This window comes from Drosophila mauritiana, chromosome 2R (genome assembly GCF_004382145.1).
Source record: "Drosophila mauritiana strain mau12 chromosome 2R, ASM438214v1, whole genome shotgun sequence".
In the NCBI taxonomy this organism is placed as follows: domain Eukaryota; kingdom Metazoa; phylum Arthropoda; class Insecta; order Diptera; family Drosophilidae; genus Drosophila; species Drosophila mauritiana.
The window spans coordinates 5,147,356-5,161,030 of NC_046668.1; the positions used below are offsets into that span (position 1 = coordinate 5,147,356).

At 44.9% G+C, this 13,675-nt stretch overlaps 2 protein-coding genes across 2 annotated transcripts in view; one reads left to right on the forward strand and one right to left on the reverse strand.

Annotated features, from left to right (window-relative positions):
• Positions 1-13,675, forward strand: part of LOC117138079 (zinc finger protein jing) — a 120,171-nt gene that overhangs the window by 94,358 nt on the left and 12,138 nt on the right. The gene's annotated exons all lie outside the window — the stretch shown is intronic.
• LOC117138080 lies at positions 5,037-6,080 on the reverse strand. Its single transcript, XM_033299905.1, has 3 exons — positions 5,798-6,080; positions 5,555-5,743; positions 5,037-5,495 (listed from the first exon to the last, which is right to left on the reverse strand). Exons 1-3 carry the CDS (start codon positions 5,847-5,849, stop codon positions 5,236-5,238), a joined length of 501 nt encoding a protein of 166 aa, XP_033155796.1. The 5' UTR covers positions 5,850-6,080; the 3' UTR covers positions 5,037-5,235.

A 13,675-nucleotide genomic window follows, 5' to 3' on the forward strand; every position in this document is an offset into this window, starting at 1 on the left:
TGCGTGCCTGTCTGCTCTGTCTCTGTCTCCCCAGCTCACTCTCTCTCCCTCTGTTTGCCTACCCGTCTACGTTTTGTGTTTTCAGTGCACTGAGAATAACTCCGTGCTTCTTTTACTTGCCAAACCTTTATTACATTTTGTAAGAACTTTATCTCAATTTAAAAGTATTCCTGTATTTGAAATGAGTTTCAACTGATTTAGTTTGACTAAAAGACTGCGATCTTTTTAATGCTCCTTTAGGCACTAGTGATTTATTGTTACATATACTTTACATCGCATTCAACAGGTGCAGTTTGTTAAAGCCAATCAGATTTATTGGGACTTATTTTTAACAGCCCACTGTTTTAAGCCAGAGATCGCTCGTTGAAATTAAGTCGTCATACGATCCTGCTAGTGCCACAAAACTCGTTTGTGGGTAGCAAACATTTGTCTGAGTGTAGAGCTCAGAAGATGAAGCCAGACCGCTTTCCTGGTGCGTTCGCCGTGCTTAAAGGTCTGTCCTTTCCCGTCCTTGCCCCCGACCCTAGTCCCTCTCCTGATCGAATCGCCCTCCCCTCCCACCAAGAGTTTCCCTTTCCTGAGCTAACCCTTTCATTATGGGCTCAGTCGAGGGCGAAGACTGGGCTTTAAGTTCTTGCCATGTGAATTCATCTCGATATTCGTGTTTTTTTTATTCGAGTATCTGCCCCGGCAACACTTGGCCTCCCTTTTGTCCTCCGTTTACTTGTTGTTGCTCGGCGCACTGTATTGTTATGTTAATTTTTGATTATACGCAACCCCATTGTTGTTGTTTTCTCGTTGGCGGCAATGCGAGTGAGTGAAAGAGTGAGTGAGTGAGCAAATGGCACGAGCCCAGTCTTTCATATCTGCTGCTCACTAATTTGTGCGCGTGCCGACGGCTCAGGGTGCCCTGCCCTCCCCATCCGAATTCGACTACCCCCTTTTCAGCACTGCCGAAAATCGCATTTAAATAGTTCGGCCTGCCCCGTCTTGTCCCCGTTCGTCGACAGTCTGTCTTTTGTGTCTGCTCTCCGAGGGCGTCGTGTTCTTCGCACGTCCACGTGCCGGGCATCGGTTTCAAGCTCGCCCCCAGCTCACCCACAAAGGGTTAGCCCCAACTCCTCCAAGCTCCTCGGTCCGCACCGTACTGTAAAATTAAAAGTGTTGCGCTTAAGTGTTTTGTTGTGTTGGGTAGTTGTTGTACTTGTTGTTGCTCTTGCCGCAAGCTTTAACTAATGTGTAGGACAAAAAGGAGCACGTCCACCAGGTTGTCCTAGGCGGAATCAGTGTCTGGGCTTTTGGGTGTCGAAGGGAGCAGAAGGGGTGGACGACAATTACAATAGTCAATCAAGTTTGACTTCGGGCATCAGTTTAAGCTTACTTTCGTTGCCCGAATGTCTAATGAATGAGAACATTTTGCGGTGACTCGAGCGACAACAGACACGGCTCACCTTTGAGGGATAAGGAAGCGGTGGTGGGGTCGGGTGAAGTTTCCATCTGCTACACCGCAGTTAAAGAGATTGTCTCCGGATAAGGCCGCTCCCTTTGGAGGTTAATTAAACCCTAGCGAGGGGGCCACGTGTGCAGGATCGCCGGTAGGCGGTGGGCGCCTGATGAGGGAGTCGTGATGGGCTGGGCATTAATGAATATGTATTATAAGCGTTGAGGTGCTAATGGACACGACACGCCACACAATTTGGGCGCAGGGCAGTCCGGGGCAACAAAAGCGCTGCAGCCGCAAATTGCATTAGAAATGCAAACAAGTGGGCTGCCAGAGCTCCACCCCAAAACCACTCGAAGCCGGCGTTCGGGGCCCCAACTAGCGGAAATGTTCGACATGGAAGCGGGCGCTAATTGAATATACAATATGCCCAGGCAGGACCAGGATCAGCCGACCCCGTTGAACCCCATTGAACTCCGTTGAGCACGGACGTGGACGTCGATGTGCAGCTGGATGTGGACCACGTGTTAACCCTTCAGATGTTGCCATTCTTGCCAAGCAATCCGGCGTCCGGCGTCCGTTCCACAGGGTTAGCTTCCGCTGAAGGTCCGAGGGGTTGCACGCCCAGTCTTCTACAGTGAAGTTTCGCTCGCTGCAGATTCGGACATCGTGGGAGTTTTGACAGTTGGCGTGGCTCTCCCGCCCCCTTTTTATTGCACTCGCCACTTCCGCTCTTCCGCTCATTGGGTATGCAATATTGGTTGCCTTTCCCAAGTGGGTACTTTGCCTTCTCCAACCAGTCTGAAACAAATGAGAAATAAGTATTGGTAAACAACATACTTGATTACTTTGGTACGAAACTAAAAATTAACATATATTATCTTATATATTTAAAGGGAAATAATTAATAATGTTGTATATTTATTAAACCTATCACGGAGAGTGTAAAAATCGCCTAACCGTAATGTTAGGGTATCCACAACTTCGTTACTACTAGTTCCTTTTACTTTGCTTTCAACGTTGATGTTGTTTGTTGGCCTTTGTAAACTTTAATCCCATCTATATGCTTATTTAGATTGTTTCGCTCCTATGGGATTTCCCATCGAACAGCCTACCCTCGAGATGACTTTCTGACTAGCCCTTTTACCTTCCTGCGGCCATTGCCTTTTTCATTTGCCAGCAGTTAATGTGATCACTTCCCTTTGCGCACTGAAAGAAATCAATCCAGTGCGACTTTAAAACTAATTTTACTTTCTAATAACTCCTAATATTTCGAATAGCTATGCTGGGCACTTTTGATTTTATACATTATACATTAGAATAAGGGGTTGAAGCAAATAATGTTTTGTGGGCGGGAAACAATTGCACAGTTTTAAACAGTTTATCCTCTCGCTGACTAAGCCTGTTCCTTTAATTGGAACGTCCCAGCCGCATTGTTACCGATCCTTTTCCTCCGGATGTTACTTCTACTTTCACTGGCGGCGTTTATGACGGCGTTACTGTCGGTGTATCTCCTGCTCCTGCCACGTTGATATCTGCAGTTGTTATCTGGATTCTTTGGGCTGCAGTTTTCATTGCGGTTCGGCTTGGCTGGCGTTTGGAATTGGGATTGTGTTTGGCTTCGGTTCGGCTTGGTTAATCGTTAGGGCTTGCGTGGGATTAACCAGTTTACGGGATGGGGTGATTGGTAGTTGGACTGGGGGGATTGGAGACTGGCTGTAGGTTGTTCTATTGTTCTCGTTTTGATTGCAGCGTGCAGATGTCTGGTTTGTTCAGGTCGGAAAAGTGATTTTGGGGGAGTGCTTCGCATTTTAAAACTCTCTTTAAGTTATTTCTTGATAAGAAATTGGACAATCCACTAAGCTAGCTATTTTCTTTTTTAATCTTTCAGGTACGTAGAGCCGCCACTTCTAAATGAGCTGAAAGTCTGCAATTCTATTATGATAAGTACCAGCATTCGATAATTTTCCGTTTTATATTGATCTGTAAACACCCCTAGATTTTTATCGGAATCAAAGAAAAAGTTTTGTGGTTTAGGCAAGAAAGCTACAACAATAATTTCCGGTTTATGTCTGGAGCCCTCGTATTGTGACAGCCAAACGATGAAAACGAAAGCAATCGTCTTGCCCGCCCCCATGTGTTGCCCAGGGGCGGAGGCACTGGGGCCTTTGTTTTCGTGGTTCCTATTCAGCATTTGGCATATGCAGACATCCATCATGTTGCTGTTATTATTGGCTCCGCTCAATGGGGCCTGTGAATGAAATGTTTATTAGCCTGATTATTGCTCATAGACGAGCCGCCCATCCCCAAGCTCCCCGTCTTCTCTCCCAGCCCCTCTTCAATTGATATTCCCATGGACTTGCAGTCAGTCGAGTCACGCACTTCCTGGACCACGCCCCAATTGCAGCGGGGGGCAGGGCGAGTCCCACAGCTAAATTAGCAATTGTCACATTGCGACGAATGCATCGGCACACGGAAGAGGGGGCAATCCAAAAAGCCATCGGCGAGCAGGGAAACCGGAGAACCAGAAATTTTCCACTGCTTTTCCAGCTTCCCCCATCTGCTCCTCCGGAGTTGGGCAAACTGTGGACAGGCATTGAAAGCATCCCCTATTCACACCCCTCTCCACTCGGAGGGTTGGAAATTCGTTACAATTAGCACTCAAGATAGATGGGTTCGAAATGACAGGGGGAAAGCGAAATGGAAAAGAAGCATGGTCGAAAATAAAGAAACATTTATCAAGAAGGTTCCGGTAAATCTGAGAAAATTATGGTTCCCTTCTCCGCAGCGACCTTTTTAAATTGTCCTGACGGACGCAGCGCAGCACACGCTCTGCAATGAATTGATAGTACTCCAATAGTTTAATGTGATTGAAACAACTTTAATCTCTCGGCTAATGAGCCATGTCGCTGTCCGATGTCCAACTTCTTTCGCCCGAAAATCGAAGACCCTCGCCCGCCCGCATGCTCCATTAGCGTCACACAATTTGTACCTACCGAAAAAGAAATCCATCAGAAGGGGCCCCCACAATAAAATCCAATTCCAGTGAAATTTTTCATCCCACCAAATTGAAAAAGCGAACAGAACGAGAAGAGCAAGCCAGAAACAAGAAGACAGCACAACGGACGACGGGCAAACAAATAGCCAGGCTCCGAATCCACTGCCTCGGATGGAACACAATAACCTGGGGAGCGGTGCGACGGCGGAGGGTCTACGGTCGTGGGGGAGAATCTCGAGAAGCCCTTTTTATGGTGCAACAAATCTCGAGCTGAATGAAAACGCCGGAGAAGCGGCGAGTGGACCAACGCAAAGTGGGAAACCGAACAAACAAGCAAGACCTCCGCCTTCATTCCTGAGGGGGTGGAGATGACTTCTCCATGACGACGATGACGATGGCGTTGTGGCCATGTCTGTGCCATATTATTAAGTGTAGCCAGAAGCAATTAGGTGTAGATAAGTAAACAATAATGGTCTCAGTCACGTACCGCCGGCCAACTCTGGGCTCTAGGCCTTTTCCCGACCCAAGAGCTGGCATTTGGTGGTCAAATAGTTCAAAGCTGAAGGATATTTAACAAAGGACATCAATTTTTCGTTTCAACCATTTGTAGTTTTTATTAGATTGCTAGGTCTCTTCAATTATGTAGCTGTTTGCCAATCTAATCGATAGTACTTCCTCCTAAGGTGCACCTGTCTTCGCCTTGAACTTGGTTAGCCTCGTGACATTAGAGGATACAAAATCATAGTACTCAACGAGAATTCAATGAATAGTTTACACATTTAACTACTGCCAATGCTCAAATAAGTTCTGCACCGCATCCTGCCCAAACTTTCTGAGTCAAGTAGATCGACTCGGTTAGCATGGCAAACATTCCCAGAAGAGACACCATCATCCGGGGCTTCAGAGGTGGTGTTGCCTTGTTCGAGCATTGGCAGTGCTTAATGCAGTCCCTGCACCTCGTGACAGGTAGCTTCTCCTTATTGAAGATACCTGGATTAAGGGCCAACTGGCAGCCATTCGAGGGCGAATACAGGCAGCAAAACGTCTCGACGTAACCTGCAGGAGGAAAGTATTGAGAGGGCTTGTGGTTTCAGATGAAGATCTACAAACTGAACTTATCTCTAAGGGAAACGGCGTGCATGCTGCAAATGGGGTGGAAAAACCCTTTAGACCCGAGTTGTATTCTTCCTCCGGCACCACCCACTGGTGGACGTAAGCACCTGGAGCGCAGTAAAACCCCGTAAAGTTAGTCTCACAGTGAAACTTCCAATGAGCGTTACAGTCAATGCACTGACAAAATGTACCTGATGGATGAACCGAAGGTCATTTGGCACACAGGTTTTAAAGGAACCACTTACCTGGCATCAAGAGCAAGACAATAGCTAGGGTATTTAATGCTCCAGATGACATATCAATTCAAATCAGAGCTCAAATTTTACTGTTTGTATTGATGTCAAATACGAGATGTGTTCCGAAAATAATTAATGAAACCCAGTTTGCTAGTCGAACGCAATACTCTAGAATCTAAACAAGTACATTTCCATCTCCAACTCCTCTCAAGAGGCAGCGAACATGCGGAGTGCACGGATGTAATTAACGACATCTGAATGACGTTTGCATATTTCAGAGGCAGCCTCGAATAAATTCAGCTGATCTTTAATGAATTCTCCCTCAGATGGCGAAATTCCCTGAATTCGGTGCTCATTATACTACGTGGGTTGGCATCGGTCGAAGATTCTCGGAAATCGCCGCTGAAAATGAGCATTCAGTTATCGGAGGAAACGAAAAGCCTACATCAATAACGAGATACTTTTGCTTGCCCAGACCTTGGGTACCTAAATGCCTTCTGAAGGCCTCCATACTGATCCTTAACAATAGGATTTTCCAGGCCAAATCACTTGGTCCAACCTTTGCAAGCTGTCTATTGTAAATCTCTGTCTCAAGCATTGATTGAAAATTAATAGTATCTGAAGAAAGCCTTTCCGATATATGCGATGCACTTGTCAACCAAATTATCGAATACGCTTCGATCCAATGTATTCCATTGAAAAAGTATCTTGCTTGTTTCGACGGAGACCCCAAAGATGTCACTTCTACGAATGCAGCTCAAATTAGCCCCGACTTTGATTTAATTGCAGCACTTGCTGTGGCACGCCTGCCAGAAAGTATTGGTTCTCCGGTGACTGGCAGTCGTTTGAATTTGAATTGCAGAATCTGCCACACTGGCTCTGCATCGTCATTGTTATTCAAATGCTGCCATTAATACTTCTCTGGCAATTGAAAGTGCCCGACGACGAGAGGAGCACGAGTGCATGTGAGTCATCTGTGGGTGTGGGTGTGCGTCTATGGGCACAAGTCATGTGTGAGTGCTCCTTCGAGCTGTATCCGATCCCCACCTCTCCTAGGTTCCGTTCCCAGCATTCATATGCAAATGCTGGTGACTTCTCGTAGCTGGGAAGTTGAGTGCCTGGGTGACCGGTTTTCCATGTCCTTCACTCACTCCCATGTCGTCCTGTGACTGCTCGGGGATCCTTTCGGAAATATAATATAGAAAAATGGAGTTTTGAATTTATCTTCCCCTTCCTAGTCAGTCTGCCCACAACTCCGCCTCTGTTCTGCGGTATTAATGGAAAATTGTAACACAAAAGTTCCCCCTCTACCCAGCACTGAATACTCCACGATTGCATCTCCCGCGTGGAGGGTGCGGAGTTATAGTTGGTGGCAAACAAAAAGGGAAAAATTGAAATCAAAATCATTTGTAAGTCTGAGAAGACCCGAGGAGAAACCCCGCATGACAGCAGCAGCAACAAAGCGGCAACAGCAACAATGACACCAGGCAACATCAATAATGGGGAACACCAACAGCAATAACTATCACCATCGGGCACACATCATCGTCGTCATCCCCCAAAATGGTATTGAATTTCAGTTGCCATTGCCTACCCCACTCCGGTCTCCAAGCCCTCTTTGTTTTTCCTCGGTTCTAGGGGCACAAAATGAATTTATCAGCTGGACCCATCGCCAGCGCGGTTCTTCTACTGGTTCCATTTCCAATTCGAGGAACGTGAGTTGTGGAATCTTTGGACCGCTCTGCCGTCTATTAACATTTAATGTTAATGGAATTGTCTGCGAACGCAGCAGGTCGGGGTCACCACTCCAATAAAATGCGGAATGCCCATAAAGTCCCAATCAAACTGCTTTGGATTTTCTGGCCCACTGACTAATCCCAAACTCCAGTGGCACACACGCACTAATCTCGAGTCCCGAAGATTCCCCAACTCCCAGCAAGCTTTAATTAACCCCACAAAGGGTGGCTGGGGCAATACAGCTAGAACAACGCACTAGTTGTGTGAGGATACGGCTCCGAACCGCAAACCCCCCCAAAAACCCGCCTGACACTCAATCCAGAGCACCTGTCGCCTGCCTTCTTGGCCTACAGTTAGCCTCTCTCGCATCTGGATTAAAGACACGAGTGTGAGTGTGGCACGTTGCACTCTGTAGCAAGTTGCAAGGTGACGGGAGCATGGTGAACAAACAGAATACGCAGATACGCTGGGAGAAAATTAATACAACAGAGGCATACAATGTAAAGTTTTATTTACTTGCTTTCGCCTAAAGATAGAATAAATGAACTGAGAAGTCAAAACTCCTTGGAAAAATCTTGTTAGCTCCAGACCAGAGATATTTCTCTGAGTGCCGAAATGCTCCGCACAAATATTTTCACAAGCAATAAGGCAACAAACAAAACCAGGTAGACGAAGTGAAGCCGAGCCAGACAGAATGAGTGAGTGGGAGCCTTTGGCAGAGATAAATACAGAGGCAGACTGGCTAAAACCAGCAACAGGACAATTAAATTATGCAGGATTTTTCAGTCCTGCGCAAGTCCTTGTTCCGCCCGGAAATAGAACTGCAAGAACCCCGACTGCTAGAAGTTCTGTGAACTTGAGTGCAAAAGAATGTGGCCAAGATTTTGCGCAAATTGATTTTAAATAAATTAAAACTTAAACATTGACATTGTGTCAGCCCCAAATGTTGAATTTGTCAGGAATTTCGTCGGCTTTTCTCGAAATGAGTTTGAATGGGGCTTGGGCACACTGAAGATAATTATGTTTCCCCCTGGCAATGTGTGTGTGTGTAAGTGTGTGCTGTGGCAGTTAATGGTTTACCATGGGGTTTCACTTGAGACAAATAGACGCAACCGAAAGACCTGTTGCATTTTTCAATAGATATGTTGCGTCGTTGAATGTGCCATTGTTACGCAAACACTAAAGATTACTTATATTAATAACTTAAATAAATAAATGAATAAATATGGGTATGCGGCCCAGCTCAACACTGCCACACATCGTTTTTTCCTTGCGTAGCTAATTTTTCCGATCCCCTCTGGCAATCCAATTTGTAAGTCCGCCAGTTCCTTCGCCCCACCCCCTCCTGTAATGATAAATCATCTTTTGTGTTCCCGCTTTGTTTTCTCCGATTTGGTAACCGATTTCTCGGCTCTTTGTACGGATGCCTCCAGAGGCATTCGGTGCCAGAACTGGGATTCGGTTTCAAGTTGCGTCTTCTTCACCTTGACTGGGCATTCGAAAATTTCAAAGTAATTTCATGATTGTTCCGAGCGCACGCATTTTGATTGATACTTTAGCACTACTTAAAGGCCATCGGCCTGCTCCCTCCGTTCCGAGTCCGAGTTCCAACGAAACAGATTGCCCGGCGAGATGCATTTCTGTGGATTCATCAATCTTTATCGTTTTCCCCTCGGAGCGGCTTAGTCATCCAAAAAGTTTATTTCCTGCTGCGCTTCGAAATGCCCAATTCCTGTGGCGCTCATTACGTCCACGGCAGGATAGGTTCGCCAGGCAGGTGGGAGGCAGGAGGTGGGCGGTTCGACTGTTCGACGGGGGGCGTGGCCCATGTCCGGGCCGCCACTTGTCGCGGCGTCGACTTCAACTTCGGTTTGAGTTCGAATTCGAGTTCGGATTCTTGCTCATTTCGTATGCCGTTAGGCGGCCCAATGTAATTATTCAATACATTTTACGTGCCCAGCAAGCCAAACATCTCGCCCCAGCCACGCCCACGACACGCCCCCGTTCGCCGCCCTCCTATGCTGACCAAAAAACGTGTGAGAGCCGCAGTTGGTCTCTTTCACTTCGGCTTCATTAGAATATGTTTGTATATGGGATGTGTCATTGACTTGTTCCGCCTGACCAGCCCCATCTGTGTTCCGGGCCGTCCTTCAGCTCCGTCTCCACTTGCTGCTGGCTTCCGCTTCCTCTTGCCGCTTTTGGCGCACTTTTGCAATTTATTAAACATTTTATTGCGCCCCAAGGCGTACTTCTGCGCAAGTAAACGGCTCCACACAATAGAACTACGGGTAGAGGTGAAAAGTGGGAGACTGAGACCGCATTCTAAGGAGCAGAACAATTAGAGGTGGGACGAAATGCAAAACGACTCTGGCCCAGGTGGCCACACATAACCCCTCATCACAAAGTAACCACCCTTTCAGCCCAACCCCCCCAAAAGGTACATTTGGTGGTGATGGACGGGAGAATAGAAGGATTATAAATGGGGATTTCCGGGGGAGAAATTGCAATTCAGTGGATTCCTTGTAGTGGACCCACTTGGAGACTTAACGAATTGAATACTTAAACATACTATTTTTATTCTTGCTTCTAGAAAAACGGTGTAGTCAAACACACTGGTTTTGGATGAACGAGTTTCTTTTAAAGTGATTGCACGCTAGCTATATATTACTGATTTAAAACTTGTTCAATATATTTTAAACTATTTATTAGTTATATTGCAATTTTAATCTTCCTTGCATCCAGTTGAAGAGAATTAAATTTACAAACATGTTTCACATGTTGGTCAAAAAGGTCGTACCGTCGAATAACTGTTTAAATACCAGAAAAATCTAATATTTCTACCACATATGTACCATAAGATGTAAAAATACACCATGAATGCTCTTCATCAAACGAAGTATGTAGATATGATGGGACTGATAGAAAGATTCAACGATCCAAATATTGAAGGGGGCGGGCTATTGAATATAACGAGTTGGATAAACATTTTTCTTATAGCTTGTATGCGCTCGTTATAGTTACATGATTGTTATTGTACGCGAAAAAAGGGAGGGTTGATCAAATAACATTAAGGAACTAGATCAGATCAGCACTCTGCACCCTCCTGGACAACAATAAGCAATGCATAAGTGTCGCCTTTTTCGACATTTTTCCAAATAATTTCTAATCAATCTTCACACTCGAACGAGAACTGGTAAAAAGCGCAGCGAGTGCAAGGCGCGCTGCAAAACATAGCCAAGCAACGAGCACACACACTCGCGCGTGATAGGGAGAAAATTGATTGTTGGACAGATTGACGGAGTGAGCGAGACAGCCGCTAGGAAAGAACTACAAACAATGTCAAAACAAATGTAACAGCACAGTCTGGAAGAGGGTTGGAAGGGGGGTGAAGAGGGGTCTGAAAGGGGGTTGGGGAGCCAGCGGGCGGCTCGTTTTTATGTTGACGCCGACGTCGCCAGCGACGCTTCTTCAACGCTGCCCGCAGCTGTGATTTGGCGTTGTTGTACTTCTATTTGTTCCCGCCAAACAAAGCGGCCTCTCTCACTCTCTCTCTTACTCTTTCGCCACCCAGCCTTTCTACTTTCTCTCTCGCACAAATGGACCCGCGGCACTAAGAACATACATATGTACATATGTTTGCTCGTAAGTTCGGAGTATGTTTCCCGAGTAGCTAATGGAATATATTCCGGATTGACATAATGCCGATGCAAAAGCAACAACAAACATCGGTTACATCTATCTTGCAACGTTGCGGCAACTGTTTGGCCAGCTTAAGCGACATTTTGTGTATCGGATGCAGTCAGGCATTGGTTATAACCAAATATTGATACACATCTACACACATGCATACATACAAATGTATATAATTAACCAATCGGATCGACGAACTTTCACTAACAAGTTTGTGAAGATATGAGGCCAATAACTAACTGTTCCTGTTTAGAGGAACATCAAACAAACGGGTTCTGATCTAATAGAACTTAGCCAATTTGATTCTAATTTTGGAAAGAAAAGGTTTCGCTAGTTGCATTACCAAGCTACGGAAATTGAAAAAGTGGTCTATTATCAGAGTATCACTAACCTTTTAGATTGAATGGGTATATTAGATTCATTACAAATTACTTATTAAGCAGGTATGTTAACGAATCCGAGTATATGAGGATCACTGGGCGGTCGATATAGCCATGTCCATCTGTCGACCGTAAGCACAAGCAGCACACAACTGCCAACAACTTTACAAAAATATTTTGTTATTTTTTTTAACGGATTCACTTTATTTCTGTAGAAATATTCTTATTATTTGAATCGAATGTCTTTGGATCAAAGGATCGTGTGCAAGACTCGTGTACAATCTCGCAAAAGTCACTTTTCTGCTTCCTTAGCTAAGTACCTAATAAATTAAAAATATGATATGTGAGAAATTAAATTTAATTAACATTTTTAGGTGTTAAACCCCTAACGCATAATGGTAGCTCCGAATGTAATGCTGGTATAGGGTAGTTCTCTTCTATCATAACATTTATGAATGCCCATTTATTTCAATTTTGTAGTAATATAACAATTACTTTCAAAGTTACAATGAAATAAAAAAGCAGTGACAAGTTGATCAATCATTATCAGATCCACACATTTACCATTCGAGGCAATTAAGAACTAGAGTCATTCCTTAATGGTTACAATTCCCAATAGATGCAGATTTAAATTCTTTAGCTGGGTAAGAATATATAAGTAAGTGTAAGTATAAAAAGTATTTCGCTTTTTCTTGTTATTGATAAGATTAATAAAAACTGATAAGATTAATATCTAAACAACGAGTCATATTGTTTTAATACCTTAACCCCCCACTGATCTGTACTGCCTTTTTTATTGTGGCAGATGGTGGTTTGAGCTGTACCGATTCATCTACGAGCCAACAACTTTTAATTTACGAGCGGACACAGTAGTCATTTATTTTGCTGAGTATTGTTCAGAGTTCTCGCGTACGATTTGAAAAGTATCCCTTCGGGGTAGGCCAACCGACAGGGTATCAATTATTCGGCTCATGCGTACTTTTTCCTGTTGTTTTTCGATCTGTTCGACTCGGTCTATTGGTGCCGGTGATAATCCCTGGGCCCTCTTTCGCTCTCGGCCACACCTCAGTACCACGTCCAGATCCAGTTCCCGTTTCAGGCCCTAGTCCAGGTCCAAGTCCAGGTCGTGGTTCACGGGTCTTTGTCGAGGAAGGAGCAAGGCGAAGCCAAATTGCGTGTGCAAACATAGCTGAGCTGCAGCTTCATTAGCGAGGGTTGCTCAGGACAAACACAGGCACACAGTCTGGTGTGTACGGCAAACATGTGTGAGCACTGGCGTTTTATTATTATTTTCTTTATTGTTTAGCGCGTTATAATTGGGGTGCCGTCAGGGGGTCCAGTCAGGCAGAATATTCATATGCTCGTATGTGAGGGAAGGTGAAGGTACACACAACTATGATAAGTACACAGTGTATGCACTCTCCCGGAAGACCTATATTCTGTTTACTCGGCTCTAATAACGATGCAAGTGGAGTCTGAATAGTCCGACCTGTGTAGTCGCAAATGGCTGAGTTGTTGTTTCTGGGAGGAATAAACAAAGCTATAAGTAAGTCCTTTTCCTGCGCCTCTTCTTTAAGGACTATGTAATGAATGCAGAGACATTTAACGTGGCTTATCAAATTAAAGCCGTTTTTGGAAGTTATTGCTCAGTGGGATAATCACCACTTAAAGCCATACCAAAATACCACTCTGCTGTTGGGAACTTCAAGTTTCTGCAAGGACTTTGTACCTGAAAAAGCCACTTATAAACGTCAATGCCTAGCGAAAAGGGTAAATGTAATTCAACATATTGTCCGGCTTGTTATTTTGTGCGTTTGGAATATTTGCTGTGTGTTTGTCAACTCGCACTAAGGACGTCCAGTGTGTTAATTAAATAAACTGTAATTCCATTTATCACGGCTAATGAAGAACGGCGGGCGATTTGCAAAATAGTTTACGCAGAAAGAGTCAAATTAGCATATAACAAACGAACCCTTATCAAATGCTAAGTAATAGATGCAGGTACTAGCCATAACTCATGCGTACGTCACCCACAAGCTCTACAGCCAAACATTCAACCACCCACAGCCCCAGCCACCTA